Source organism: Pan troglodytes, chromosome X (assembly GCF_028858775.2).
Source record: "Pan troglodytes isolate AG18354 chromosome X, NHGRI_mPanTro3-v2.0_pri, whole genome shotgun sequence".
Classification (NCBI taxonomy): Eukaryota; Metazoa; Chordata; class Mammalia; order Primates; family Hominidae; genus Pan; species Pan troglodytes.
In genome coordinates, this window is record NC_072421.2 from 151,661,443 (window position 1) to 151,689,308 (window position 27,866).

Consider the following 27,866-nt stretch of genomic DNA (forward strand, 5'->3'; position numbering starts at 1 on the left):
TAGACTTTAAGTTTTCCCGAGCCTCATGTCTACCGATGGCGTGAAAGGACCTTGGCAAAACAGAAGTGTGAGGCAGGTGGGCGTCTATATCCATTTCACCAGGCTGGTGGTTACATAATCGGCAAGCAAGAGCTGTGGAGGGGCTTGCTGGATGCCCTCAGCACCCAGGAGGAGGGAGGGAGCTAGCAAGCTAAGGCAGGTGGCCCTCCTGGCCCCTTAAGGTCCATCTGCTGGAGGCCCAGAGTCCTTGGAGTACAGTCTACACCTGGAGGGGACCCATTCCTGCCAGTCTGTGGCAGGGATGGCGCGCCACCTCTGCCAGGCCAGGACCCCAAGCCCGATCAGCATCAGCATGGTGCAGGTGCACAGGCGTGAGCTGATCAGTGACGAGGGGCAGGCACACAAGGTGGAGACAAAGACCAAGAGGACAGTTGCCAGTGAGAGGCGCGGACTCAGGAACTTGAACAACATCTGCGGGGGACGGCTTTGGAGGTGCTCCACTGCCTCCAGTTGGGTGACTTGCTGTAGCATCTCCAGCTTGGATATTCGACTCTTGAAGGTCTCCGTGATCTCCTGCAGGAGACGAAAATGCACGCACCAGAAGTCAGCACAGAGTTGTGGTCGTTTATTGAGTTCTTAGGGGTGAGCAGAAAGCACTGTGGAGTGGGTATTCGAGGAGGGAAGCAGAGAGCCTAGAGCACATTCAGGGCAGAGGGGAGGGCGCAGGCCCTCCAGCAACAGGGAAAGCTTCATCTGACCCGGCTGCACTCCCCCATCCACTGTCTCCCGAAGCTGAGGACCTGGTCAAGACACAGCTACCCAGGGACGGGGGTGGGCGCTATGGGAATGGAAAAGTGAGGAGAGGGAAGCCAGGTCTAAGGAGGGGTTCTGAGAGGGCGCTCCCTACACCTGCAGCCGCAGCAGAAGCAGCTCCACCCCAGATCTCCCGAGTCAGAGGCTCACGGGTGAGCACTGCAGCACCAGAGTGGCAAAAGCAGCTAAGCCAGATGGTGGGAAGCGGAGCGTGAGTGTAAAGATCAGATGCTGCTAGCTCTGAAACAAATGTGTGTGGCCATTGAACCCTCAGGAGGGGGCAGCTCGAGGACCCGTGTCTTGCTTTGGTTTGGGGGTATCAGAATAGATTCGCTCATCCCTCCAGTCTTCTTGCAAGGCTCCCCCAGGAGGTTCTCACCCATATTTCCTTGGCTCTCTCATAGGATAGATAGGCCATTCTCTCTTCGCTGCAGGCCAGATTGTGTTTGAGGTTGTAAATCTCATTCAGCTGTCCCTGCAGGCGACCATTCACCTGTTCTTCCATCAATGCTTGCCTTGGGAGCAAAAGAGAAAGTGAGATTCCTTCAGTACCTCACCCAGAGCTCATGCCAACAGCGAGCGGTCCTGACCTAGACTAGATTCGGGTTCAGCTTCTGCCTTCCTCCCCGCTCCCCAGGCTCTAGGGAAAGCCTGCCTCCCACTCCAGGTCTGCCTGGGAACACCCCAAACACACACCAGCCACACGCACACCAATATTCATATATATTTTATATGTAGTTACTCTTCTGTAACAGCTTTACAAAAATAGCCACAGACTAGAAGTTGTAGAAATGACAGTGTGAACTATCTGTGTGTGCTCTTCAGTTCCGCAAATCCCCCAGGACCAGTGTTGAGCACGAAGTCTAGCCTGCAGTTTAGCCTGCAGTTACTCTATAGAAACATGGTGACTATAAGGATTGAAAAGCCACAAAAGACCACAGATTCCAGTACAATTCCATTAGTTACGAAATGTCCAGAATAGGCAAATCCATAGAGACAGAAAGCAGATTAGTGGGTGCCAGGGGCTGGGGGTGGGGGATGGGCAGTGGCTGCTAATGAGTACAGGGTTGCTTTGGGGCTGGTGAAAATATTGTAGGACCGGGCACGGTGGCTCACGCCTGTAATCCCAGCACTTTGGGAGGCCAAGGCGGGCGGATCATGAGGTCAGGAGATCGAGACCATCCTGGCTGACATGGTGAAACCCCGTCCATACTAAAAATACAAAAAAAATTAGCCGGGCGTGGTGGCGGACGCCTGTAGTCCCAGCTACTCGGGAGGCTGAGGCAGGAGAATGGCGTGAACCTGGGAGGCGGAGCTTGCAGTGAGCAGAGTTCACACCACTGCACTCCAGCCTGGGCGACAGAGCGAGACTCCGTCTCAAAAAAAAAAAAGAGAATATTGTGGAATTAGATAGTGGTGATGGTTGAACAACTCTGTGAATATACTAAAAACCAGTGAATTGTACACTTTAAATTGGTGAATTTTATGGGATGTGAATTATATCTCAATAGAGCCGTTATTTAAACAAAAAGAGAAAAGTGAATCATGGCAATAGTTGCGCAACTCAGTAAATTTACTAAAAACCATTGAAATGTAGTTAAAATGGTGCATTTTATAATACGTAAATTATATCTCAAGAGAGCTGTTAAAAAACCACAAGCAGGCCAGGTGCAGTGGTTCACAGTTGCAATCCCAGCACTTTGGGAGGCCAAGGCAAGGGGATTGTTTGAGGCCAGGAGGAATTCAAGACCAGCCTGGGCAACACAGTGAGACCCTGTCTCTACAAAAAAAATTTTTAATTATCTGGGTGTGGTGGCATGCGCCTGTAGTCTCAGCTACTCTGGAGGCTGAGGCAGGAGGACCTCTTGAGTCCAGGAGTTCGAGGCTGCAGTGAGCTGCCATCACGCCACTGCACTCCAGCCTGGGCAGCAGAGTGAGACCCTATCTGTAAAAGAAAACAATCACTACCTGTTGTGTATATAATTATATAAGTAGTAAAAGTATAAAACCATGCATGGAAAAGATAAGCACCCAAATGAGAATGGCGAGGCCAGTATAGCAAGGCCAGAATAGCAAGGAAGGGAGATGGTGCTGGAAAGGGGTAATGAGGGCTTCAACAGAATATTTTAAAGTTTTATTTCCTAAAAAAATAAGATTTGAAGTGATTATGGCAAATGTTAAGATTTCAGAAAGCTGGGGCTGTTAATTATGTTATCCTTACATTTTCCCTTTGCTTGAAATACTTCATAATTTAAAAACTTCTATGAAGTTCCCCTTTTGGCACCACAAAGAACGGGCCAGAAGGACAGAGGCCAGGGGGCCAGTGAGGGGGCTCTGGCACCACCGCTTACGTAGAAGAGAGAAGGCACCAGAGCGTGATGGAACCCATAGACTGGCAGGGCTGCCGCCCCAGGAGGCCCAGGAGGGTGGCGGCAGGCCTCAGGTGCAGGAGGTCTAAACGGTGGTGCTGACAGAGACGGGGAAAACAGTGACGACTTCTATTTGGTCCCACTCCAAGGACTTGACCAACACCCACACGGAGAAATCCCCTGGGCACTGAATAAGCTGACAGCTCATTTGTTGAAAGCCAATTTGTCAAAAGCCGGTTCCTCGCAGCATTTCAAGGAATATTCCATTTGTCTCTGCCCCAAGTCCCTGTTAAGAAGAGAGTCGGTGGACAACATGGACTAGGCCACTGCTCACAGAGAGGGGGAGTGGGTCGGCAGGATGGTCACCCCGAAAATAGATTCCTCATTACTGTCTTTCCATTTACATGAATGATCTAGCTGTGAGAACATTCAAGATTTTAACTGTCCTCAGGAATATGAAGTCAATCTTCATCAATGTATTGGTAAAGATACATGAAGATATTCTTCAGTGCATTCTTGAAGAGTCTATTCAGATGTCAGTAAACAATATTTTCATAAGGATATTCTCTCAGTCTCCCCTTCTCTCTGGGCCCCATCTCCTGGCCCTCTGGCAGCCACGCTCCCTTCTCTTCCTTGGTCAAGGACCCCCCTCTCTCCACCTCCTACAGTCACAGAAGCAAATGGACAACTCTGGAGAATGCTCTTATGAACACAAAACGATGACCAGTCAACCCAGACACCCTCAAGACAGACCGAAGGTGTTAAGACCACCCTCTCCAACACAAAGTGTTCTAAACTTTATTGTTTTTTTCAAAATAGTGGTTTTTTTGTTTGTTTGTTTGTTTTTTTGAGATGGATCTCCGTCTGTTTGCCCAGGCTGGAGTGCAGTGGCACGATCTTGGCTTGCTGCAACCTCCGCCTCCCGGGTTCAAGTGATTTTCCTGCCTCGGCCTCCTGAGTAGCTGGGACTACAGGTATGCGCCATCATGCCGGGCTAATTTTTTGTATTTTTAGTAGAGACAGGGTTTCACCATGTTGGCCAGGCTGGTCTCCAACTCCTGACCTCAGGTGACCCGCCTGCCTCGGCCTCCCAAAGTGCTGGGATTACAGGTGTGAGCCATTGGGCCCAGCCAGAAAGAGTATATTCTTGGTCATTTCTGAGAATTTGCTTTTGGCAAATTGAGCTAGAGCCTAATCATGGCCCACAACTTGGAGGAAAAGTCTGAGACGGAGAAACAGCTGTAGGAGGGGTCAATAGCCCAGGTGCAATCGGTGCATGTGGCCAGGATGGATGAGCTCACTCTGAGCAAATGTGCCAAAGCAAGGGGCCCTGGGGAGCTGGGGGAAGAGCCAACAAAACAGAAGTGAAAGCGGGAGGAAAGTCACCAGGACGGCTCACACAGGAACCCAGAGGATGTAGGGATACAGTGGAAAGGTTGAACATACATGTAACTGGGGCCTTAGAAGGGGAGAAATGAGAGACTAGGGCAGAGTCACTATTTGAAAATATAATGGCTGAAAGCGTCCAAAACTGACAAAAGACATCAAGCCATAAACCCAAGTAGCAATGCGAAGCCCAGGCAGGATGAATGCAAAGAAAATCACACCAAGGGGAGAGTCAGCGGCACAAAAAAGAAGAGAGAAAGAAAATCACACCAAACATCATCATAGCAAAACCACTAAACAACAAAGAAAAACAAAAGATCTTAAAAGGAGCCTGAGGAAAACAAAACTGTGATCCGAGGAGCAACAAGAAGACTGGCAGCTGCCTTTTCAACAGAAACCATGGAAGTCAGAAGGGAATGATTTGTTCAAAATGCTTATTATTTCCAAAAATTAAGTGCCAACTTAGAATTCTATGTCCAGCAAAAAGTATCCTTCAGGGCCGGGTGTGGTGGCTCACGCCTGTAATCCCAGCACTTTGGGAGGCCGAGGCAGGCGGATCACGACCGGCCTGGCCAACATGGTGAAACCCCATCTCTACTAAAAATACAAAAACTAGCCGGGAGTGGTGGCACATGCCTGTAATCCCAGCTACTCAGGAGGCTGAGGCAGGGGAATCGCTTGAACCTGGGAGGCAGAGGTTGCAGTGAGCCGAGATCTCACCATTGCACTCCAACCTGGGCGACAGGGTGAGGCTCTGTCTCACAAAAAAAAAAAAAAAAAAGAATTCCTTCAGAAATAAAAAGGAATGATGGCATGTGTGAGGCAATAAGGTGACAGTGACTGCCTATTTAACATTGTGGACTTGTTTTAAAACATTTTTGGTATGGTATTTAGGCTATGTTAACAAAATGATCCATATTTCAGGTTCACACTGAAATATTTACAGATGAACTGATATAATGTCTGTGCTTTGCTTCAACGCAATAGGGATGAGAGGAACCAGTTCAGAGAGCAGATCAGACCTTAGGTCAGACCTCCTCAGAGATCCCAAGATGCAGGATGCTCTGACATGGAGGAGAAGTCGGGGAAAAAATGGAAGTTCTTGTGCCTTCAAGTTAACACGACCCCAGCCTGCAACAAAGCCCTAAGCAGATACCTTGAGGAAAGTCAGCCCGAGACTGGATCCCTGGGGCTGAGAGGTCACAGAGCAACACTGAAGCCTCTAGGAACCATAGCCTGTTATCTCCGAGCCTTGTCTGAAAGCGAAACATACCAGAACACTCTTGGGACAGAGGAGCTAGGGTCTGGATGCCCCCAAGGACCTCGTGTCCAGAAGGGAAAGAAAAACATGGAGACCTGGCATATTCACTTCCGGGCGTTTTCAATATGACAGGAGGCTATAAGAAAATTTCACGACTGCCCACTTGTGGATACAGCCAGAAATACAAAGCAAGAGTGAAAGTTTTGCCTACTCGGCACCTGAGCAGCTTCTTTTTTATTCAATTTTTATTGAGGTAAATTTCATGTAACATAAAATGAATTATTTTAAGGTGAACAATTCAGTGGCATTTAGCACATGTGGTGTTGTGCAACCACCATGGCTATCAATAGTTCCAAGACATTGGCCGGCTGCAGTCATGCCTGTAATCCCAGCACTTTGGGAGGCCGAGGCGGGCGGATCACGAGGTCAAGAGATCAAGACCATCCTGGCCAACATGGTGAAACCCCATCTCTACTAAAAATACAAAAATTAGCTGGGCGTGGTGGTGCGCGCCTGTAGTCCCAGCTACTCGGGAGGCTGAGGCAGGAGAATCGCTTGAACCCGGGAGGCAGAGGTTGCAGTGAGCCGAGATCACGCCACTGCACTCCAGCCTGGCGACAGAGCAAGACTCTGTCTCAAAAAAAGAAAAAAAAAAATTGTTCCAAAACATTTTCATCACCGCCTCGAAAAAATACTATTTAGCAGTCACTCCCCATTCCCCATCACCCCAGTCCCTGGCAACCACCAGTCTGCTTTCTGACTTGAGTAGCTTCTTATCTCTGAAACTCTACCAGCAATTTATGAATGAGAGATGGACAAGACCATCAGGTATGTGGAGACGGTCCTAGAGAAGCTGCTAGAAAGTGACAGACAACCAGAGTAAGGGGTAGTGGGGCACTGTAATGCTGTGGAGAGGAGAGGGCAGCAGGAATGACAAACCCAGGAGGCATTGACTCAGGGAAAGAAGAGGAAGGCAGGGTCAGGTCGAGATCTTGGCCAAATCCCTGAGCTCATCAACCTGGGGTGCTCCATTGATGAATTTATCAAGAGTCATTGGCCGGGAGTGGTGGCTCACGCCTGTAATCACAGCACTTTGGGAGGCCAAGGCAGGTGGATCATTTGAGATTAGGAGTTGGAGACCAGCCTGGCCAACATGATGAAACCCCGTCTCTACTAAAAAATGCAAAAATTAGCTGGGCGTGGTGGTGCATGCCTGTAATCTCAGCTACTCAGGAGGCTGAGACAGGAGAATCACTTGAATCCGGGACGCAGAGGTTGCAGTGAGCTGAGATCAAGCCACTGCACTCCCTCCAGCCTGGGCAGCAGAGCAAGACACCACCTCAAAAAAAAAAAAAGCCATTAACCACTTTCTTTCTTTCTTTCTTTCTTTTCTTTCTTTCTTTCTTTCTTTCTTTCCTCTCTCTCTCTCTCTCCTCTCTCTCTCTCTTTCTCTCTTTCTGTTTTTTTTTTGAGACAAGTTCTCACTCTGTCCTCTATCACCCAGGCTGGAGCACAGTGGCACAATCATAGTTCACTGCAACATAAAACTCTCGGGCTCAAGCGATCCTCCTGTCTCAGCCTCCCATGTAGCAGGGACTACAGGCATGTGCCACCAAGTCCGGTTAATACTTTTAAAATTTTTTGCAGAGATATGGTCTCACTTTGTTACCCAAGCTGGTCTCAGACTCCTGGGCTGAAGCAATCCTCCTGCCTCGACCTCCCAAAGCACTGGGATTACAGCCATAAGCCACCACATCTGGCCCCATTTTTCTTTACGATCTTTCAAGGACTTAGTTTGCACATAGGAAGCAGAAAGGAATTGTAAATTCAGTTCCATCAGCATCTACTTGGGGCTTACACACAAGTATTAATTAATTCTCACAATAGTTCCAACAATAGTGGGATCATTTTTACCTCCATGTTACAGATGTGGAAACTGAGGATCGCAAACTTGAAGCACCTCGTCCAAGGTCATTCAGTAAATACCTTGCAGAGAGGAGGCTGGGCCAGGCCTAAATCCAGAATCAGCCCTCCTGACCCTGCCCTGATGTTCCCAAGACACAGCAGATAGAGTTCTGACATACATGGAGGAGGGAGGCAGCCCAGAGGGCGAGCTGGGTCCCTTCAGGAAGGGAGGAAAAGAAGCATCCAGACTGATCCATGAAACAGGTACTCACAGAACAGCCATCATGTGCCAACATGTCTTTAGGCAGTCACTCAGACACAGTGGCCGACCTGAATGTGCTGATATTTTGACGAGAACAATACAACACAAATGAATACCTACACAAGGGAGAGCAGTTTAGGCGGTGAGTGCTGCGAGAAAGGAAAAAGTAGGGGAGTGACAAAGACTGGTCCGGAGTATATAAAGAGCTCTGACAACTCAACAATAAAAAGACAATCCAAGTTGAAAACAAGCCAAAGACTTATTGGCTGATAAGCACATGAAAAGGGGTTCAGCATCATTAATCGTCAGAGGCAGGGTCACACACCCACTAGTCTCATGGGCTAGGATAGTGGTTCTCAACCAGGGGCAATTTGCCGCCCCCCCCCCCGCCCCAAACAAGGGACATTTGGCAATCTCTGGAGAGACATTTCTGGTTGTTACAAATAGGTGGGGCACGGTAGGCTAAAATTGCCCCCCTAGGCTGGGCACGGTGGCTCACATCTGTAACCCCAGCACTTTGTGAGGCTGTGGTGGGCAGATTACCTGGGCTCAGGAGTTCAAGAACACCCTGAGCAACAGGGTGAAACCCCGTCTCTATGAAAAACACAAAAAAATTAGCTGGGTGTGGTGGCACGCGCTTGTAGTCCCAGCTACTTGGGAGGCTGAGGCAGGAGAATTGCTTGAACCCAGGAGGCGGAGGTTGCAGTGAGCCAAGATCGTGCCACTGCACTCCAGCCTGGGTGACAGAGCGAGACTCTGTCTAAAAAAGAAAAAAAAAAAAAGCCCCTCCGCGAAAGATATCTGTGTCATAATCCTTGGAAACTGTGATTGTTACCTTCTATGACCAAAAAAGGGGGCTTTCCAGAAGTGGTGAGTTTAAGGGTATTGAGATGCAAAGATCATCCTAGATTATCCTGGTGGCCCTAAATGCAATCACATGTATGAGAGAGAGGCAAAAGGACATTAGACACGCACAGACGAGAATGTCATGTGAAGACAGAACACAGGTTTGAAGATGCTGGCCTTCAGGACAGGAACGATGTGGCCACAAAATTAAGGAATTTGGCAGCCACCAGAAACTGGAAGAGGCAAAGATCAGTTTGTCCCCTAGAGCCTCCAATGAGAGTGTGTCCTCCTCGCCTGATTTCAGCCCAGTGAAACGGATTTCGGCCTTCTAGCCTCCAGGACTGCGAGAGAATAACTTTCTATTATTTTAAGCCATGAAGTTGGGGGCAATTTGTCACGGCAGCATCAGGAAATTAATTCACGGCACCACTGGCATCAAGTAAGTGGAGACCAGGGATGCTGCTCATCATCCTAGAATGTACAGGACAGCCCCGCACAACAGAGAATCATTTGGTCCAAAATGTCGACAGTGCCAAGGTCGAGAGAACGTGGGCTAGGGTGATGAAATTTTGGAGTCTAATTTCACCAAGTTGTGGCTGAACTTAAGAGGCTGACATTTAAAAGACTGATCTTGCCAAACGTTGGCAACTGGAACTCTTATACACTCCTAGCGGGACTGTAAAATGGTATAGCCATGTCGGAAAACAGTTCCTCTTTTTTTTTTTTTGAGATGGAGTTTCACTCGTTGCCCAGGCTGGAGTGCAATGGCACGATCTCGGCTCACCGCAACCTCCGCCTCCTGAGTTCAAGCGATTCTCCTGCGTCAGCCTCCCGAGTAGCTGGGATTACAGGCATGTGCCACCACGCCGGGCTAATTTTGTATTTTTAGTAGAGACAGGGTTTACTCCATGTTGTTCAGGCTGGTCTCGAACTCCCGACCTCAGGTGATCCACCTGCCTCAGCCTCCCAAAGTGCTGGGATTACAGGGGTGAGCCACCGCGCCCGGCCTTCCTCTTTCTTAAAAAGTTAAGCATACTGCTATGGTGTACATGTCCCCCCCAAAACTCATGTTGAAATTTAATGGCCATGTGATGGTGTTAAAGGGTGGGACCGGTAAGAGGCGATTAATATTAATATTGTTATCATGAAAGTTTGGCCCCCGCTCGCTCTCTCACGCCCTCTTGCCCTTCTGCCTTCTGCCATAGGATGATGCAGTACAAAGGTCCTCACCAGCTGCCAGCGCCTTGACATTGAACTTCCTTTCTTTATAAACCAGCCAGCCTGCGGTACTCTGTTACAGCAACAGAAAGTGGGACTAAGACACATAACACTTCCCTGTTATCTAGCAATTCCATATATGAAAGCATATGTTCACAGAAAGACTTGTGCGAGAACGTTCATAGCAGCTTTATTCAGTCGCCCCAACTGGCAGCGGACCAGGGCATAAGCAACCTGCGGCGTCTCCATGCAATGGAAGGCTGCCAAGCAATACGAAGCCACGAGCTACTCACTTCACACAGCTTGGGTGGATCTCAAAACAATTCCACGGAGCGAAAGCCGCCAGACGCAAAGCACTGCGTGCCGTGCGATTCCACTTACATGAAGTTCAAAAGGAGATGAAGCTACAGTGACAGAAACCGGAACAGTGGCCAATTATGGGAGACGGGCATTCACTGGAAGAGGGTATGAGGGTACTTTCTGGGGTGGTGGCAAAGCTCTTTATTGGGATTTTAGCTGCCCAGGTGTAAACCTTTGTCAAAACTCGTTAAACTGTATGCCTAAACTTAAATGCAATTTCACTGCATAAAATTTAACTCAAAAAGGCCAGGCGCGGTGGCTCACTCCTGTAATCCCAGCACTTTGGGAGGCCGAGGCAGGTGGATCGCCTGAGGACAGGAGTTCGAGACCAGCCTGACCAACATGGAGAAACCCCATCTCTACTAAAAATACAAAATTAGCCAGGCGTGGTGGTGCATGCCTGTAATCCCAGCTACTCGGGAGGCTGACGCAGGAGAATCGCTTGAACTCAGGAGGCGGAGGTTGCAGTGAGCCGAGATTGCGCCATTGCACTCCAGTCTGGGCAACAAGAGCAAAACTCCATCTAAAAAAAAAAAAAAAAACTTTACTTCAAAAAACCCCGCTTCCAAAAGAATAAAAGAAGAGGCCATTTGAACGTGGTAGCCTGGGAAGTCCCTTTGAGGAGAGGACATCAGAGCAGAGCCTAAAGGACAAGCTGAGTGTGGGAGTTTCCTGTGGCTGCCATCACAAAGCGTTACAAACTTTGAGTGGCTTTCCCAGCAGAGATGGCCTCTCTCCTGGCTGGGGGTCCAGCAGTCCGAGAGGAAGGCCCAGGCTGGGCGGGCTCCTGCCGAGGACCGAGAAGGCGCCTCCGCTCGGGGCCTCTGTCCCAGCTTCTGCTCTGCTGCCCATCTGCGGGCTTCCTTGGCTTCTGCCACGGCAGGTCGGCCTCAGCCTCTGTCTCCACACGGCGCTCTCCCTCTGGGTGTGTCCGTGTCTCCGTCTCCCCTTTCTGTCAGGACACAGGTCACACTGCATTAGGGCCCACCCCTCTGCAGAATGACCTCATCCAGACCTAACTCATCACGTCCGCAACGACCCTGTTTCCAAATAAGCCGGTTCCTTGTCACCAAGTGGAGCCTTCAATGAGTTGATGCCAAGGCAGGTCTAGGGAACTAGAAATGGGGCAAGAAGCAATGTCCTCCAGCCAGGTGTGGTGGCTCACACCTGTAACTCCAGCACTTTGGGAGGCCGAGGCGGGTGGATCACTTCAGGTCAGGAGTTCGAGACCCCTGGTCAACATGGCGAAACCCCATCTCTACTGAAAAATACAAAAAGTAGCCAGGCATGCTGGCGTGTGCCTGTAATCCCAGCTACTCGGGAGGCTGAGGCAGGAGAATCGCTTGAACCGGGGAGGCGGAGGTTGCAGTGGGCCGAGATCGTGCCACTGCACTCCAGCCTGGGGGACAGAGTGAGACTCCATCTCATAAAAAAGACAAAAAAAAGAAGCAATGTGCTCCTCACAGTCGGGTTTTCTCCCAGGACCATTTTACTCATCCAACAAAGAACAAAGATGTCCCAGCAACCCATCTACCCCAGGCATTGACCACTCGGGCTACAAAGGTGAAGGAGGAGGGTGGGGCTGGGCAGGCTGGGACTGGCTATGGACCCCAGAGAGTAAAGATGGTTTTGCTGGCACCACACCCCCAACTCCAGGACTTGTCCATGCCCTGTCTACGGGGCCAAGACTGAAACCTGACTGCCTTTCACCATCAAGCAGAAGTCAGCTGCGCATCCTGTAAGAGATGGGGAAGGACCCCCAAGACCCTCCCAGAGCCCCCTGGCTCATTAGGAGGCTAGAGGGGGCCTCCTGCAACTCTCCATGCAAGGTGCCCAGATGAGACCTGGCCAGTCGAGACTTTTACTTGAAGGCTCCCCATGCCTTCCTTGGGTGCCATCTCTTCTACCAACGAACGTTTTCTGAGTTTCTCAAGCCTTCTTTCCTCCTGACCCACGGAGAAACTGAGGGACCGGGGCCTTCTGGTCCCCCAGGAGACTGGCTTGTGCTGAGGAGGTAGGCCGCTCCCTGTGCATCTTCTCGGAGATCTGAAGCTCCTCCTATTTCCACAAGAAAGAAAGGGAAGCTTGGCAAAGACCCTTCCATCCAGAATCATCAAGTTCGCGACGCCCGTGCTTCTCCTCAGCACACAGAGAGGAGAGTTACCAGGGGCCTCAAGCAACTCCAGCGGAAGCAGTCACAGTCCTTCCAGGACCCAGGAACGTCCTCTGCAAGGACCCACAAACCCAGACCTCATGAAGGAGGAGACCCCAGGGCCAGCCCCAAGCCTCCTGAGTCTAATTGTTGCTGTGATAGAGACCCTGCACTTCGCAGAATCAAAAAGAATATATTGTGGGTTTTTTTTTTTACCACAATCAATTAAAAAATGCATTAAAAAGTAAGAACTGTCCAGGCACAGTGGCTCACATGTGTAACCCCAGTACTTGGGGAGGCCGTGGCCAGGTGTTCAAGACCAGCCTGGGCAACATAGCAAGATCCCATCTCTACAAATAATAATCATTTAAAAAAAGTTAGCCAGGCATGGTGGCACATGCTTTGTACTCCCAGCTACTCGGGAGGCTGAGGCAGGAAGATCGCTTGAGCCCAGGAGTTCAAGGCTGTAGTGAACTATGACTGCATGCAGCCTGGGCAACAGAGACCCTGAAGAAAAAGAAAGAAAGAAAGAGAGAGAGAGAGAGAGACAGAGAGAAAGGAAGAAAGAGAAAGAGAGAAAGAAAAAGAAAGAAAGAGAGAGAGAGATGGAAAGAAAGAGAGAAAAAGAAAAAGAAGAAAGAAAGAAAGAAAGAAAGAACTTTTGCCTATCCAAAGACTCAGGAAAAATAAAAAAGAAAGCCAGCCCTCATAATGAGATACCACTTCACAGTTACATCTGTTGGAAAAAAAAAAAAAAAAAGGATAACAACAAATGTTGGCAAGGATGTGAGGCAACTGGAAGCCTTCTGCATTGCTGGTGGGAAGATGGAGCGGCGCGGCTGCTGTGGGAAGACTCCCCTAAACGTTACACCTGGAGTCACCACAGGGTCCAGCAATTCTACTCCTGATTATAGACCCCAAAGAATTGAAAACTGGTGTTCAAACAACTGGCATGTATCTGAGTGTTCAGCGCAGGGCTTCTCACAATAGCCAAAAGGTGGAAACAACTCAAATCTCCATCCACTGATGGACAGATAAACAAAATGTGGTCTACCCATGCACTGGAATATTAGTCAGCCGTCAAGAGAATGAAGTACTGATACGTGCTACAACATTAGTGAACCTTGAAAACAGTGAAAGAAGCTAGACACAAAAGCCCACATATTGTATGGTCCCATTTATATGAAAAGTCCAGAAGAGGCAAACCCACGGAGACAGAAAGCAGATTAGGGAACGCCTGGAGCCGAGGCTAGGAGTGACCGTGTAGTGAGTCTGGAGGTCTCCTTCTGGGGTGATGAGAATGTTAGACAACCGGACAGAGGTGATGCTTGAACCACACTGCAGATGTACTTAATGCACTGAATTACATGCTTCCAAATGGTTAATTTCACATTACGTGAAATTATGTGAATTCTACATCAATTTTTTTAAGTAAGCCCTTGTCATAAATGCGTTTAATACAGTTGCTGCCTCAGCATCCAACTTTAGCAGTTGTACCCTGTCACCTTTGCCCTAGATAACACCCCTCCCTCCCTGTCATGCGATTCTTTGCGATATAGCCCACGTGGTCCTCGCCTCACTGACCCAAAACCCAACACATCCCACGGCTGCTGACCACGATAAGACCTAATGCTCAACACCAGAGTCATGTAAATCAGTTTCCTCCTTGTGCATGTTTTCTTTAAACCAGCCAATCCACAACCCCCGCAGGAAAGCCTGTGGGATCACTTCACACCCTGTGACCTTAATACAGGCACAGCCCCGGAAGCTTCCCCGCCCTTCCGTTCTGGGCTTCGCTGTTGCACAGCTGATGAGCTCAATCAGCTCCCTGCTGCCTCCAGACTTCCCCTCTGCCTCCCATCAGCACACCTAACATCTCTTCGATCTGAGTCATACATTTCTTTTTTCCTTTTTTTTTTTTTTGACACAGGGTCTTGCTCTGTCACCCAGAATGGAGTGCAGTGGTGCAATCATGACTCACTGCAGCCTCAACCTCCCGGGCTCAAGGGATCCCCGCTCCCGCTCAGCCTCCTGAGTAGCTGTGACTACAGGCACGCGCCATCACGCCCAGCTAATTTTTTGATGTTTTTGTAGATACCAGGTCTCACTATGTTGCCCAGGCTGGTCTCAAACTCCTGAGCTCAAGCAGTCTGCCCACCTCAACCTCCCAAAGTGCTAGGATTACAGGCGTGAGCCCCCACGCCCAGCCCATTTCTGCTGTTTCATGCATTTTCGTCTGCCTCCTCATTGTGGCTCCCCCGACACACACATCCGAACCTAACTTTCCCACGGGTCAGGGATCTCCTAGAAACTGGGTATCTCGGCTATGGCCACTCTCAGTAGAGACATGCCGAGACCAAATTAAAAAGAAACCATAATGATAAAAACCACAACAGCCCTCCTGAAAGCAAACGGATTTAACTGTGATAAACAGCACAGGACTTGCAGTATGGATGCTCAGTTTGTGATGCACCAGAGGGGACGCAACAGTCACAGGGAGCCTGGCTGGTTGAAACACTTCTGTGTCCAGATCATGTAAAAGTTTTGAAGAAGATTTTACGGAAGTATATGTTTTTAAAATGCCATGAACTCCTGTGTCCCCTGCATCTAACTTAGCCACACAGCCAGGGTGTGGTGAAATGCTCTCAGGTCCGCACTTAGCAGCCACGTAGCCTGCTTGTGCCTCTGTGAGACTCTGCTTCCCCAACCATAAAGTAGGCGTCTGAGGGCCAAAGAACAAGGCTGCTTAACCTGGTGCCCCAGCTCAGTTACGAGCCCGTGACAACAGTGAAAAATCATCATCAGCCCTTTCTCCTCCTAGTAAATTTGGGTCCTGTAGACCTGCTTTTCTGCTCACGATGAACATTAGTAAGGGTAGGCTCGCTGCTGCAGCAAACAACCAGAAATCCCATGTCACAGTCCAATGGGGGGTACCGGGTCAGAAGTGCAGGCTTCTAGAATTTGCAGCAAAAGTCTGAGAGGGGGAGAGACAGAGGTATTGCCCTGCTCCCCGGTAGTCACCCCTGTATCAAGAGGGGGCGAAAGACTCGGATTTGAGAGGGGTTAAGAGTTTACCTGAGCACAGCATTCTCATTGGCCCCTGTGGCTTGGAAACATACGGGGAAGTTTGTAACTGCCACCAAGTTCTGCTGTTGCTTAATAGAAAGCTGACCGGGTAAGTGTGATTTTCACAAAAGGGTCTTTGATGCTCCCAACATTTTAGATTTGGTTGCCATGTCCTATGAAAATAATCTCCAAGAGACGCCTGTGACTCTGACTAGTCATCTCATTGATAGTGGTTGCCCTGTAATATTCTTTGATTGTCCTTTAACAGATTCTTAGGCCATGTAAACGCTGGCAAGATTTCCCTGGGGAAACTAAAGAGGATGATTCCCACACGCCTCTTCCCCTGCATCAGGCACTAAAAGGACTGCGGAGTTCTTCTTTTCATGCAAATGCTGAGAATCTTGGCTCACCTAAGGGAATCACTGCCTCCCTAGCCAGGACGCTGGAGGGACTGGCGTTAATTAGCCACAGACTGCAGCGAGGGGGACAGAATGTGGCACCCCCTGAGGGCCCATGGAAACCCAGAGAACGGTCCCAATAGGAATGGAGAGAATCCGTTGAGAGATTGGGTTTGCCTTTTTTTTTTTTTTTTTTCTCCAATTGGTAGGCCCTAGCCTTATCTTAGAGGGAAAGAAAATCGAGCTAGGGCAGGGTGAGGTGGCTCACACCAGTAATCCCGGCACTCTGGGAGGCTGAGGCAGGCGGATCACGAGGTCAATAGATTGAGACCATCCTGGTCAACATGGTGAAACCCCGCCTGTACTAAAAATACAAAAAATAGCCGGATGTGCTGGTGCACGCCTGTAGTCCCAGCTACTCGGGAGGCTGAGGCAGGAGAATCGCTTGAACCCGGGAGGTGGAGGTTGCAGTGGGCCGAGATCGTGCCACTGCACTCCAGTCTGGCGACAGAGTGAGACTCCATCTCAAAAGGAAAAAAAGAAAAAGAAAATCGAGCTACTGCACAGTGCGGAGAAAGCATTCACCAGAAGGCAGTCATTTTTGAAATAAGTATCTGAGACCCGGCCTGTGCCCCAGCTCAGCTAGGAGCACATGTGAAGAGACCAGAGCTGGCGAGGCGACTCCGGTCCTGACTCCCACCTTCCCAGCCGACTGGGACCAAAGGACGCCACCTCCCTAACTAGTGCCAGGTGTCTACCAGACTCTTGCCACCCCCATGTTGTCCCCTGCCACCACAGGGTCAGGGCCAGCCGCTGTGCCGCTGCAACCACCTGGCAGGGGCTGCCAAGCTGGAGCATTTTCGCCAGCAAGGGTCAAGGCAGGTGTGGGACTGCAGGGAGAGGGCTGGCTCGCCCCACTGCAGGGCCCAGTCGCTAAAAGAAGCATGGACCTGCTCTTCCAACTGGCCCCTCACCCTGGCTCTCCAGGCTCCTGTCCTGGCTCCCTTTCACCCTCCCATAGGTGGCTCCTGGGAGCGGTTCCTCCTCTGCTTCCAGTCCCCAAAGCCAAGGCCTCACCTACACTTCTCCTCCTGAAGGGACTCCAGCAACAGCTGCAGGTCAGTCAGAGACCTCTCCTTTAGGCTGTGATAGGACTCCTGGAGGCTGATGTGGAACCTCTTGGCTTCTTCCAGCTCTGCCTTTACCTTCTGCAACAGCAGGTTTTGTTGCTGGGCCACATCCTCTGTCTCTAAGCACGTCCCCTGCTGTAAGCTCTGGAAGCGACTCTCCAAGATGAAGGGTCTGCTGGCATGAGGCAGGTTGACCGGCCCGTCTTCCCCACCTGGCTCGGGGGGCTCTGAAAGCAGGGCCTTCTCGCTGGGTGGCTCGCAGTTGGCTGGGTCGCTTTCTGCCATCAGCAGTAAGCCCTCGGGCCTGCAGCCTTCCTCCAGCTCCTGGAGCTGCTGGTGACACTGGTGGAGCCTGTGCTCGATCTGGGCGATGGTGGCAGAGGCGCGCTGGTTCACCTTCTCAAAGGCCTGCTGGATGTGCGGCACCTGGTGCCGGTCTGCTTTGGATACCAGCTTGAGGTAGCTCACAGTGTTGCCATCCCGACTGGCCTTCTCCACTCTCAGCTGCTCTGAGAGGTAGAGGATGCGGTGCCTGACACTATCCTGTAAGTTGTGGGCTAGGCCCCCATCTGCGAGGCTGGAAGGGCCACTGGGGCCGTCTTCGCTGGATGACAGGGACCGGCATGAAGGCACATTGGAGGGGAGGGTTGCGCTGGGGCTCCTGGTGTGTTCCGCCTACATTGGGAAACAAGAAATCACAATACGGTGCTCTGTGAGCTGCAAAGTGTGGGAGAATTGGACACGTTATGACTCCATAAAACACTTCCACATATGCATGGATACTTACACACGCAAGATTTGTGCATTCAAGATGGGCCCGACGCAGACTGAGGAGGTGATGCTCATCTTCAGGGCCCCTCTCCCCTCCTTTTCAGCGTCTGACTCCTTGCTCTACATGTGTGCCTCACTAAGACCCACAGGTGGCCAGACTCCCTTCTACATCTGCCTGTTTTTGCACTGCACTCCTATTTTCTCTTCCAAAAATTACCAATTGTGGGTCTCATTTATAAAGAACTGTTCTTGTAAAGTATGGAATAAGCTTATTTCCGTTAACTCTTACAGCTTGCTGTATTGCTACTCCCAGGGAGACAGGAAGGGTTAGGCAGAGAGATTTGCCTCCTAACAGGTTCATTCATTCATCCAATCATTCATTCAACACATACTTCCTCTGAGTGCCTACCACGTGGTACAGAAGCCAGATACATTCCTTGATCTCATACAGCTGACAGTCTACGGCAGAAAATTCTATTGTAACACAAAAGAATGAGTCTCTCACATGGTGAGGGGGTTAACATTGCCTTTGACGAAGAGCCCAGTTCAAATCCTGGCTCTACCACTCTGAGACCTTGAGCAAGTTAATAAACTGCTCTGAGGCTCAGTTTTCTTACCTCTAAAATAAAGATGGCAAGAGCAGCATAGCTGGAACCCAGCCCACCAGAGCAAGGAGCTAGGAGAGGGAGGTGGGGGGCAGCTCAGGTGCAGCCTCTGTTCTGTTTCCACTTTTTTGTTTTTTGAGACGGAGTCTCACTCTGTCACCCAGGCTGGAGTGCAGTGGTGCAATCTCGGCTCACTACAACCTTCGCCTCCCGGGTTTAAGCAATTCTCATGGCTCAGCCTCCCGAGTAGCTGGGATTACAGGTGTGCATCACCACACCCAGCTAATTCGTGTATTATTAGTAGAGACAGGGTTTCACCATGTTGACCAGGCTGGTTTCCAACTCCTGACCTCAAGTGATCCTCCCGCCTCGGCCTCCCAAAGAGTGCTGGGATTACAGGTGTGAGCCACTGCGTCTGGCCTATACCTCAATTTTTAAAATGCAAAGTGATACCACTATGTACCCAGTAGATTGGTCAAACTCAGACAGACTAACAACAATAAGAGTTGGCAAGGATATAGCGCAACAGGAACTCTCAATCATTACTGGCGGGAAGCAAATTTGTACTACAGCCACCTTAGAAAACCACTTGACAGTATCACAAAGTTGAAGATATACCTACCAAATGATCCAGCAACTGCATTCATAGGCGATATTCCCAGGAGGCAAGTACACTGATGTTCTCAATATCCAACAACTAGCAACAAACCACCTGCCCAGAAAGTGTAAGTAAACTGTAATATATGCAACAACATACTACTGTACAGCAATGAGAATGAACTACAGCCTTGAAAAACATGAATGCATTTCACAAGCATAATGTTGAACAAAAGAAACCAGACAGAAAATCCATACTATATATGGTTCCGTTTACATAAATTCCAAGAGCAGGCAAAACTAAACAATATTGTGTAGGGATGACTACACAGGCAGGAAAGCTAAAGAGCAGCATGGATGTTGGCAACAGAAACCCCAGGATGGTGGTTCCCACTAGAGCGGGAGAAGGAGATTACGACTGGGGTGACTGTGGAGGCTGGGGTGCCTGGCCTGAGTAGTGGTTAAATGTGTGTTCACCTTATCGTTACTTCTTAAAACATACATCAGTGTTTTCTGCACCTTTATATACATATGCCAGATTTCACAGTTTTCAAACTATTTAAATGTTCAATATAGGCCAGGTGTGGTGGCTCATGCCTGTAATCCCAGCACTTTGGGAGGCCGAGGCGGGCGGATCACTTGAGGTCAGGAGGTCAAGACCAGTCTCGCCAACATGGTGAAACCCCGTCTATACAAAATACAAAAAAAAAAAATGCCTGGCACAGTGGCTCACACCTGTAATTCCAGCACTTTGGGAGGCCGAGGCGGGCGGATCACCTGAGGTCGGGAGTTCAAGACCAGCCTGACCAACACAGAGAAACCCCATCTCTACTAGAAATACAAAATTAGCCAGGCGTGGTGGCACACGCCTGTAGTCCCAGCTACTCGGGAGGCTGAGGCAGGAGAACCGCTTGAACCCGGGGGGCAGAAGTTGCAGTGAGCTGAGATCGCGCCACTGCACTCCAGCCTGGGTGGTAGAGTGAGACTCCGTCTCAAAAAATAAATAAATAATAAATAATAATATGTTCAATTGATGGATTTAATGGCAGATTTGATATGGCTGGAGAGACTGTTGGTAAATTGTACAGAGGAGCTAAAGAAAGTATCCAGGCCGGGCGCGGTGGCTCACACGCCTGTAATCCCAGCATTTTGGGAGGCCAAGGCGGGTGGATCACCTGACGTCAGGAGTTTGAGGCTAACCTGACCAACATGGTGAAACCCTGTCTCTACTAAAAAATACAAAAAATTAACTGGGCATGGTGGCGGGCACCTGTAATCCCAGCTACTTGGGAGGCTGAGGCAGGAGAATGGCTTGAACCCAGGAGGCAGAGGTTGCAGTGAGCCGAGATCACGCCACTGCACTCCAACCTGGGCAACAAGAGCAAAACTCCATCCCAAGAAAGAAAGAAAGAGAGAGAGGGAGAGAGACAGAGAGAGAAAGAGAAAAGAAAGAAAGAAAAAAAAGTATCCAGAATGCAGCACAGAGGCACAAAAAAATAGAAAACTTGAAAAATAGAAGACATGGAAGGTAGCATGAGTAGGTCTAACAAAAATCCAATTGTCACACCAGAGAGAGAAGACAGACAGAATGAAGCAGCAGCAATATATACATATTTTTCTTTTTTTTTTAAATTGAAATGGAGTCACACTGTTGCCTAGGCAGAGTGCCGTGGCACAATCTCGGCTCACGGCCGACCTCTGCTGCCCGGGTTCAAGCACTTCTCGTGCCTCAGCCTCCCGAGTAGCTGGGACTACAGGCGCGTGCCATCACAGCTAGCTAATTCTTTTGTATTTTTAGTAGAGATGGGGTTTCATCATGTTGGCGAGACTGTTCTCGAACTCTCAACATCAGGTGACCCACCCACCTCGGCCTCCCAAAGTGCTGGGATTACAGGCATGAGCCACTACGACCGGCCACAGCAGCAACATTTTAAGAGATAACTCCCTAAGAACTTTCCAGAACTGAAGAAAGACACAAATTCACAAATTCAAGAAGCCCAATAAATCCTAAGCAGGGAAGACAGAAATAGGTCCACACCTAGACAGGAGATTTTTTTTCTTTTTTTTTGAAACAGTGTTTCGCTCTTGTCGCCCAGGCTGGAGTATAGTGGCGTGATCTCGGCTCACTGCAACCTCTGCCTCCCGGGTTCAAGCGATTCTCCTGCGTCAGCCTCCCAAGTAGCTGGTATTACAGGCGCCCGCCACCATGCCCAGCTAATTTTTGTATTTTTAGTAGAGACAGTGTTTCACCATGTTGGCCAGGCTGGTCTGGAACTCCTGACCTCAAATGATCCGCCCACCTCGGCCTCCCAAAGTGCTGGGATTACAAGCATGAGCCACCGCCCGCGGCCGACACAAGATGTTAAAAGCAGCCAGAGGAAAAAAAGCTGATTACCTTTAAAACCATGACTTTTAGACTGCAGGCTGCCTTCTCAATAGCATCAATGCAATCCAGAAGATAGTTGACTGATATCTTCGATACACTGAGAGAATAACTGTCAGAGAGAAAAAAATAGGTCACATTCAAAGAATCAGAAGTCAGAATGGCTTCAGACTTCAGCAACAGCATGGGGAACTAGAAGACAATGAAGTGCTGGCCGGGCACGGTGGCTCACACCTGTAATCTCAGCACTCTGGGAAGCCCAGGCAGGCGGATCACTTGAAGTCAAGAGTTTGAGACCAGGCTGGCCAACATGAGGAAACTCTGTCTCTACTAAAAATACAAAAATTAGCCAGCATTGTGGTGGGCGCCTGTAATCCCAGCTACTCGGGAGGCTGAGGCAAGAGAATCGCTTGAACCCAAGAGGTTGCAGTGAGCCGAGGATCACTCCCCTGTACTCCAGCCTGGGCGACAGAGCAAGACTCTGTCCCCCAAAAAAAAAAAAAAAAGACAATGAAGTGCTGCTTTCGAAATTCTGAGGGAAAAATGATTTCCCAGCCTAAAATTCTACACCCCAACTGTCAACTGTGGGGTTAGACTAAAGACATTTTTAGACATGAAGGAGTTCAGTACACCACTGACAAATGTAAGAATTCAACAACTGTTTAAAAAGCAAGTCTCGCCAGGGCAGTGGTGTGCACCTGTGGTCCCAGCTACTCAGGATGCTGAGGCAGGAGGATTACTTGTGCCCAGCATTACTGTGCCTGCAGTGACCTGTGACTGTGCTACTGCCCTCCAACCTGGGTGACAGAGTGAGACCTTGTCTCAAAAAAAAAAAGAGGGGGTGCGGCCGGGCGTGGTGGCTCACACCTGTAATCCCAGCACTTTGGGAGGCCGAGGCGGGTGGATCACTTGAGGTCAGGAGTTTGAGACCATCATGGTCAACACTGTGAAACACTGTCCCTACTAAAAATACAAAAATTAGCCGGGCATGGTGGCACACACCTGTAATCCCAGCTACTGGGGAGGCTGAGGCAGGAGAATTGCTTGAGCCGGGGAGACGGAGGTTGCAGTGAGCCGAGACTGTGCCACTGCACTCCAGCCTGACTGACAGAGTGAGACTGTCTCAAAAAAAAAAAAAAAAAGTAATCACTAGAAAAGAAGCTACATATGTACATAACATCCAAATAACCAAGAGGAGAAAAAAATGGGACTTGATTAATCAAAAAAAAAAAAAAAAGAAAGAAAGGGGGAGAAAAAAAAAAAACAAGGGCTGGGTGTGCTGGCTCATGCCTGTAATCCCAGCACTTTGGAAGCCAAGGTGGGTGGATCTCTTGAGCCCAGGAGGTCAAGACCAGCCTGGGCAACATGGCGAAACCCCGTCTCTATTAAAAAAAAAAATTAATACAAAAATTATCCTGGAGTGGTGGTGCACACCTGTAGTCCCAGCTACCCAGGAGGCTGAGACGGGAGGATCGCTTGATCCTGGGGATGTCGAGGCTGCTGTGATCGCACCACTGCCCTCCAGCCAGGGTGGCAGACTGAGACCCCATCTCAAAAAATAAATAAATAAAAGCAAACAAGAAAAAAAAAGGCTTGAAATATATCTGATAGATAAAGGGCTAATCAACACAATATATAAAGAACTGCAAATCAGTAAACTAAGAGCAAATAACCCAATATAAAGACATTAAAGGGTAGCCACGGACATCTCAGACGACGAAAAACAAAAGAGAGTAAACGTATAATAAAACATGTAATTGCAAGGTGATCCGGGAATAGTAAGCGAAAAGCAACAATTAAATACTATTTTCTCATCCACCAGAACGCCAAAAATTAAAAAGCCTAACAATGTCCAGGGCTGGCGAGAATGTGGCAGAAGGTGATGTCACATACCCTGCAAGTGGGAATCTAAACAGATTCAGGGTTTTTTTTTTTTTAATCGCAATTAGGTGGCCTGTTAAATTTTTTTTCTTGAGACAGAGTTTTGCTCTTGTTGCCCAGGCTGGAGTGCAATGGCTCGATCTTGGCTCACCGCAACCTAGACCTCCCAGGTACAAGCGATTCTCCTGTCTCAGCCTCCCAAGTAGCTGGGAGTACAAGTATGTGCCACTAAGCCCAGCTAATTGTTTTGTATTTAGTAGAAACGGGGTTTCACCACGTTAGGCTGGTCGGGAACTCCTGACCTCAGGTGATCCACCCACCTTGGCCTCCCAAAGTGCTGGGATTACAGGAGCGTGTGCCACTGTGCCCAGCCACTTTTTTTTTTTTTTTTTTAGACGGAGTCTTGCTCTGTCGCCCAGGCTGGAGTACAGTGGCGCCATCTCAGCTCACTGCAACCTCCGCTTCCCGGATTCAAGCGATTCTCCTGCCTCAGATTCCCAGTAGCTGGGATTACAGGTGCCCACCACCGCCTGGCGTGGTGGCTCACACCTGTAATCCCAACACTTTGGGAGGCCGAGGTGGGCAGATCACCTGAGGTCAGGAGTTCGAGACCAACCTGGCCAACATGGTGAAAACCCGTCTCTACTAAAAATACAAAAAAATAGCCAGGTGTGGTGGCGGATGCCTGTAATCCCAGCTATTCGGGAGGCTGAGGCAGGAGAATCGCTTGAAGCCAGGAGGCAGAGGTTGCAACGAGCTAAAATCGAGCCACTGCACTCCGGCCTGGGCGACAGGGCGAGACTCCGTCTCAAAAAAAAAAAAAAATGTAAACACACATTCCCTTTAACCCAGCAGAACATGGGAACCCAAGGGCATTCAGCCTGTGGCGCGACCAGGCGGCCTGACTTGAGCTCACGTAGAAATTCGGCATTTTTGAACCAAGAGACAGCACTTGGGATCCCGAATGTCTGGACTTGGGCACGGCGCTGTGGAGCTGGCGCCGTTGGGAGCCATGCGAGTTCTGGGTCGGTAGGTCACCTCAGAGGTGGGGAGAAGGTTCTCTGAGACCGACATGGGGGCTAGTGCTGGCACCACCGGACATGGGGCATTTCAGACAGAGGGCGAGCACATTCCCTAGTTACCAGGGTCCATTCGAGTCAGTCACGTCACAGGCTGGCAATGGGCTAACTCCTCCTCAACAATCACACGGGGCTTGCCTCATAGAATGTTTTAAAAAAGGGAAGGAGGCTGGCGCAGGCGCCAACCGTCTCAGAACCCTGAGCACTGCCCCACCCCCACCCTGCCCGCCATAGCCCGGGCTATTGTGGGGGAGAGGTGACCATTTATCGCGAAACAAAAAATTGCGCCACAGCAGCTCCCTCCCTCCCCCACCTTTACGGTTGCAGCTGCACGTCCCACGTGCAGCACCACCCCCTGACACGTGCGGCACCACACAGCTAGTGCCGGAACTTTTTGTGCAGAGAAAGAAGACCCTGCACCCGCGCGGAGGGAGCCCTTTTGAGATTGCAGGAGAGAAGATGAGAATGGGACTATTTTCAATAACGGTGCACATGCAAGTCACAAACATTCCAGATCCCTTGACTTGCTTGCGAAGGGAGCAGCAGGCGGAGGGAGCGGCAGGCGGAGGGAGTGGCACGAGGCATGCGGAGGGAGCTGCACCGACATCACATAAATGCACTGGGCAGCTCGCAGGCGCCATTCGCTCTTCAGACGCCGGAGACGTAGGAGTGGGTCTTCAGACTCCAAAGGGGTTGGACTAATGGCGGATGCTGAGGCGAGGGCTAAGTTGCGGGAGGAGGCCAGACCCGACAGGGGCACCTTGCAGGTGTTGCAAGATATGGCCAGCCGCTTGCGAATCCATTCCATCAGGGCCACATGCTCCACGAGCTCCGGGTAAGTTCTCCTCATTGAAGTCTGGGTCATGCAGGGCCACGGGCCCGGTGGCTTCAGGCCTGGTGGCCGTGAGGCCGTGTGGTGAAGGGAGAGCCTTCAGAGGCACAATGGGCTGTGTCGTAATGCCCTGTCTTGGGCTGTTGGGGCCCGGTCGAGCACCCTAGATGGCAGCGAGGCACTATTCCCGCCAAACCAAGGGTCGGTCGGTTGGTTGGTCGGCCGCAGGTTCTGGAGCCCGCCCCTCAATTTACCCACGGCCAAAGTTCTGGAGGTCGCCAAGATCTCCAGTTGGGAGACAAAGGATCCAGACTGGACTGAGGTGGCAGGGGAATGTCACTGGGATCAGATTGGGCTAGCTGTGGTTTTCATTTTAGCGGGGAGCAGGGCTTCCCTGGTAAGCAGTTGTACTGGATCCCCGAGGGTGAATGAGCGACTCTAACCCAGGATGTGAGGATAAAAAGCAATTAAAATTCCAGCCTGGGCAACATGGCGAAACCCCGTCTCTTACCAAAAAATAAAAATAAAAAATGAGTCGGGCGTGGGGGCGCACACCTGCACTCCCAGCTATTCGGGAGGCTGAGGCAGGAGGCTTGCTTGTGCTGTTGGGTTTGCTGGTATGCAGTTGATGGTTTTTGCATCAGTTTGAGGGATATTGGTCTCTAGTTGTATTGTAGTATTTGGTTTTGGTATCAAAGTGTAATGCTGGCTTCACAGGATGTTTCAAAGTGTTCCATCTTAAATTTTTTGGAGTGGCTGGGTGTAGTGGCTGCCACCTGTAATCCCAAGCACTTTGGGAGGCCGAGGCAGACGGATCGTGTGAGCCTAGAAACTAGTTCGAGATCAGCCTGGGCAAGATGGTGAACCTCTGTACAAAATGTTACAAAAATTAGCTGGGCGTGGTGGCACGTGCCTGTAGTCCCAGCTACGCGGGAGGCTGAGAGGCTCAGGTTACAGTGAACTGAGATTGCGCCACCGCACTCCAGCCTGGGCAAGAGCGAGACCGTGCCTCAAAGAAAAAAAAGTTAAACCCAGCTGAGGGCGGTGGCTCACGCCTGCAGTCTCAGTACGTGGGGCCTGAGGAGGGAGGATCGCTTGAGCCCAGGAGTTCGCATTCAGCTTGGCAAACAGTGAGACCCTGTCTCTAAAAAAATAAAGTAAAAGAAACCGGAAATTGAGTACGAATTGGAACAAAAATGAGCTGTTGAATTTGCTAGTATGCGGTTGATGGTTTTTGCATCAGTATAAGGGATATTGGTCTACAGTTTTTTTTGTTTGTTTTTTTCTTTTTTTGTTTTGAGACGGAGTATCACTGTCACCCAGGCTGGAGTGCAGTGGCACGATTTTGGCTCACTACAAGCTCCGCCTCCTGGGTTCACGCCATTCTCCTGCCTCAGCCTCCGGAGTAGCTGGGACTGCAGGCGCCCGCCACCACGCCTGGCTAATTTTTTCTGTTTTTTAGTAGAGACGGGGTTTCCCCGTGTTAGCCAGGATGGTCTCGATCTCCTGACCTCGTGATCCGCCCGCCTCGGCCTCCCAAAGTGCTGGGATTACAGGCGTGAGCCACCGCGCCTGGCCTGGTCTATAGTTTTGTTGTAGTATTTGCTTTTGGTATCAAAAGTGTAATGCTGGCTTCATAGGATGAGTTTCAAAGTGTTCCACCTTAAATTTTTTGGAGAGGTCGGGCGTGGTGGCTCCAACCTGTAATCCCAGGACTTTGAGAGGCCAAAGCAGGCGGATCGTGTGAGCCTAGAAAGTTCGAGATCAGCCTGGGCAAGATGGCAATCCCCTGTGCAGAATGTTACAAAAATTAGCTGGGCGTGGTGGCACGTGCCTGTAGTCCCAGCTACGCGGGGGACAGAGTTTGCAGTGAACTGAGATTGTGCCACTACGGCCTGGGCAACAGAGGAAGCGAGACCTTGTAGAGAAAAAAAAAATTTTTTTTGAGGAGTTTGAAGAAGACTGTTGTTAATTTTTCTTTAAATGTTTGGTAGTAATTACGAATGAGGCTTTTATTTATTGGGCGTTTTTTTTTTTATTACTGCTTTAGTCTCCTTACTAGTTAGTTGTAGGTCTATTCAGATTTTCTTGTCCTGATTAAGTTTTGTGAGGCTTTCTGTTTCTAGGAATTTATCCATTTCTTGTAGGTTAGTCCATTTGTTGGCATGCAGTTATTCATAGTACACTGTCACTCTTTTTATTTCTGTAGAAGCAGTATTAATGACTCCACTTTAACTTGATTGTACTTTTTTTTTTTTTAAGCAGGGTCTTGCTCTTTCACCCAGGCTGGAGTGCAGTGGTGCAATCATAGTTCACTGCAGCCTCGAACTCTCGTGGGCTCAAGCGACTCTCCTTCCTCTCAGCCTCTTGAGTAGCTGGAACTACAGGTGCACACCACCATGCCCTGCCCATCTATTAATAGCTAGTTTTGTTGACCTTTTATAAAGAACCAGCTTTGGCTAGTGGAGGTGGCTCACGCCTGTAACCTCAGCACTTTAGGAGGCCGAGGCAGCTGGATCACTTGAGCTCAAGAGTTCAGGACAAGCCTGGGC

General features: G+C 49.8%; 2 protein-coding genes across 10 annotated transcripts in view; one reads left to right on the plus strand and one right to left on the minus strand.

Moving 5' to 3' along the window:
- Positions 1-66: 66 nt before the first annotated feature.
- Positions 67-25,397, minus strand: TEX28 (testis expressed 28). Of its 8 annotated transcripts, none has more exons than XM_063804521.1 (6): positions 25,011-25,395; positions 21,535-21,634; positions 19,165-19,254; positions 17,114-17,841; positions 1,193-1,328; positions 67-573 (listed from the first exon to the last, which is right to left on the minus strand). In XM_063804521.1, the coding sequence occupies exons 3-6, from the start codon at positions 19,183-19,185 to the stop codon at positions 217-219; spliced, it is 1,242 nt and encodes a 413-aa protein (XP_063660591.1). In that variant the 5' UTR covers positions 19,186-19,254; positions 21,535-21,634; positions 25,011-25,395; the 3' UTR covers positions 67-216. The 8 variants fall into 8 exon arrangements, with proteins under 8 accessions (XP_063660591.1, XP_063660589.1, XP_024208795.1 ...); XM_063804519.1 differs by lacking the exon at positions 25,011-25,395 and adding an exon at positions 24,796-24,824; XM_024353027.2 differs by lacking the exon at positions 25,011-25,395 and adding an exon at positions 24,546-24,683.
- TKTL1 (transketolase like 1) overlaps positions 25,096-27,866 on the plus strand; it is a 40,785-nt gene continuing 38,014 nt past the window's right edge. The window contains exon 1 of one of the 2 annotated variants that reach the window (XM_024352962.3): positions 25,096-25,317. In XM_024352962.3, coding sequence (XP_024208730.3) covers positions 25,097-25,317 — 221 coding nt within the window. In that variant the 5' untranslated portion in view covers position 25,096. 2 annotated transcript variants of the gene reach the window in all.

Coding starts and splice junctions, on each gene's coding strand:
- TEX28 (XM_054677046.1), bottom strand. CDS start 25,123: ATGGCGCCTGCGAGCTGCCCAGTGCATTTATGTGATGTCGGTGCAGCT. Junction 17,842..21,534: donor TAAAAGTCATGGTTTTAAAG/GTAATCAGCTTT, acceptor TTCCCAATGTAG/GCGGAACACACCAGGAGCCC. Junction 574..1,192: donor AGAGAGCCAAGGAAATATGG/GTGAGAACCTCC, acceptor CGTCTCCTGCAG/GAGATCACGGAGACCTTCAA.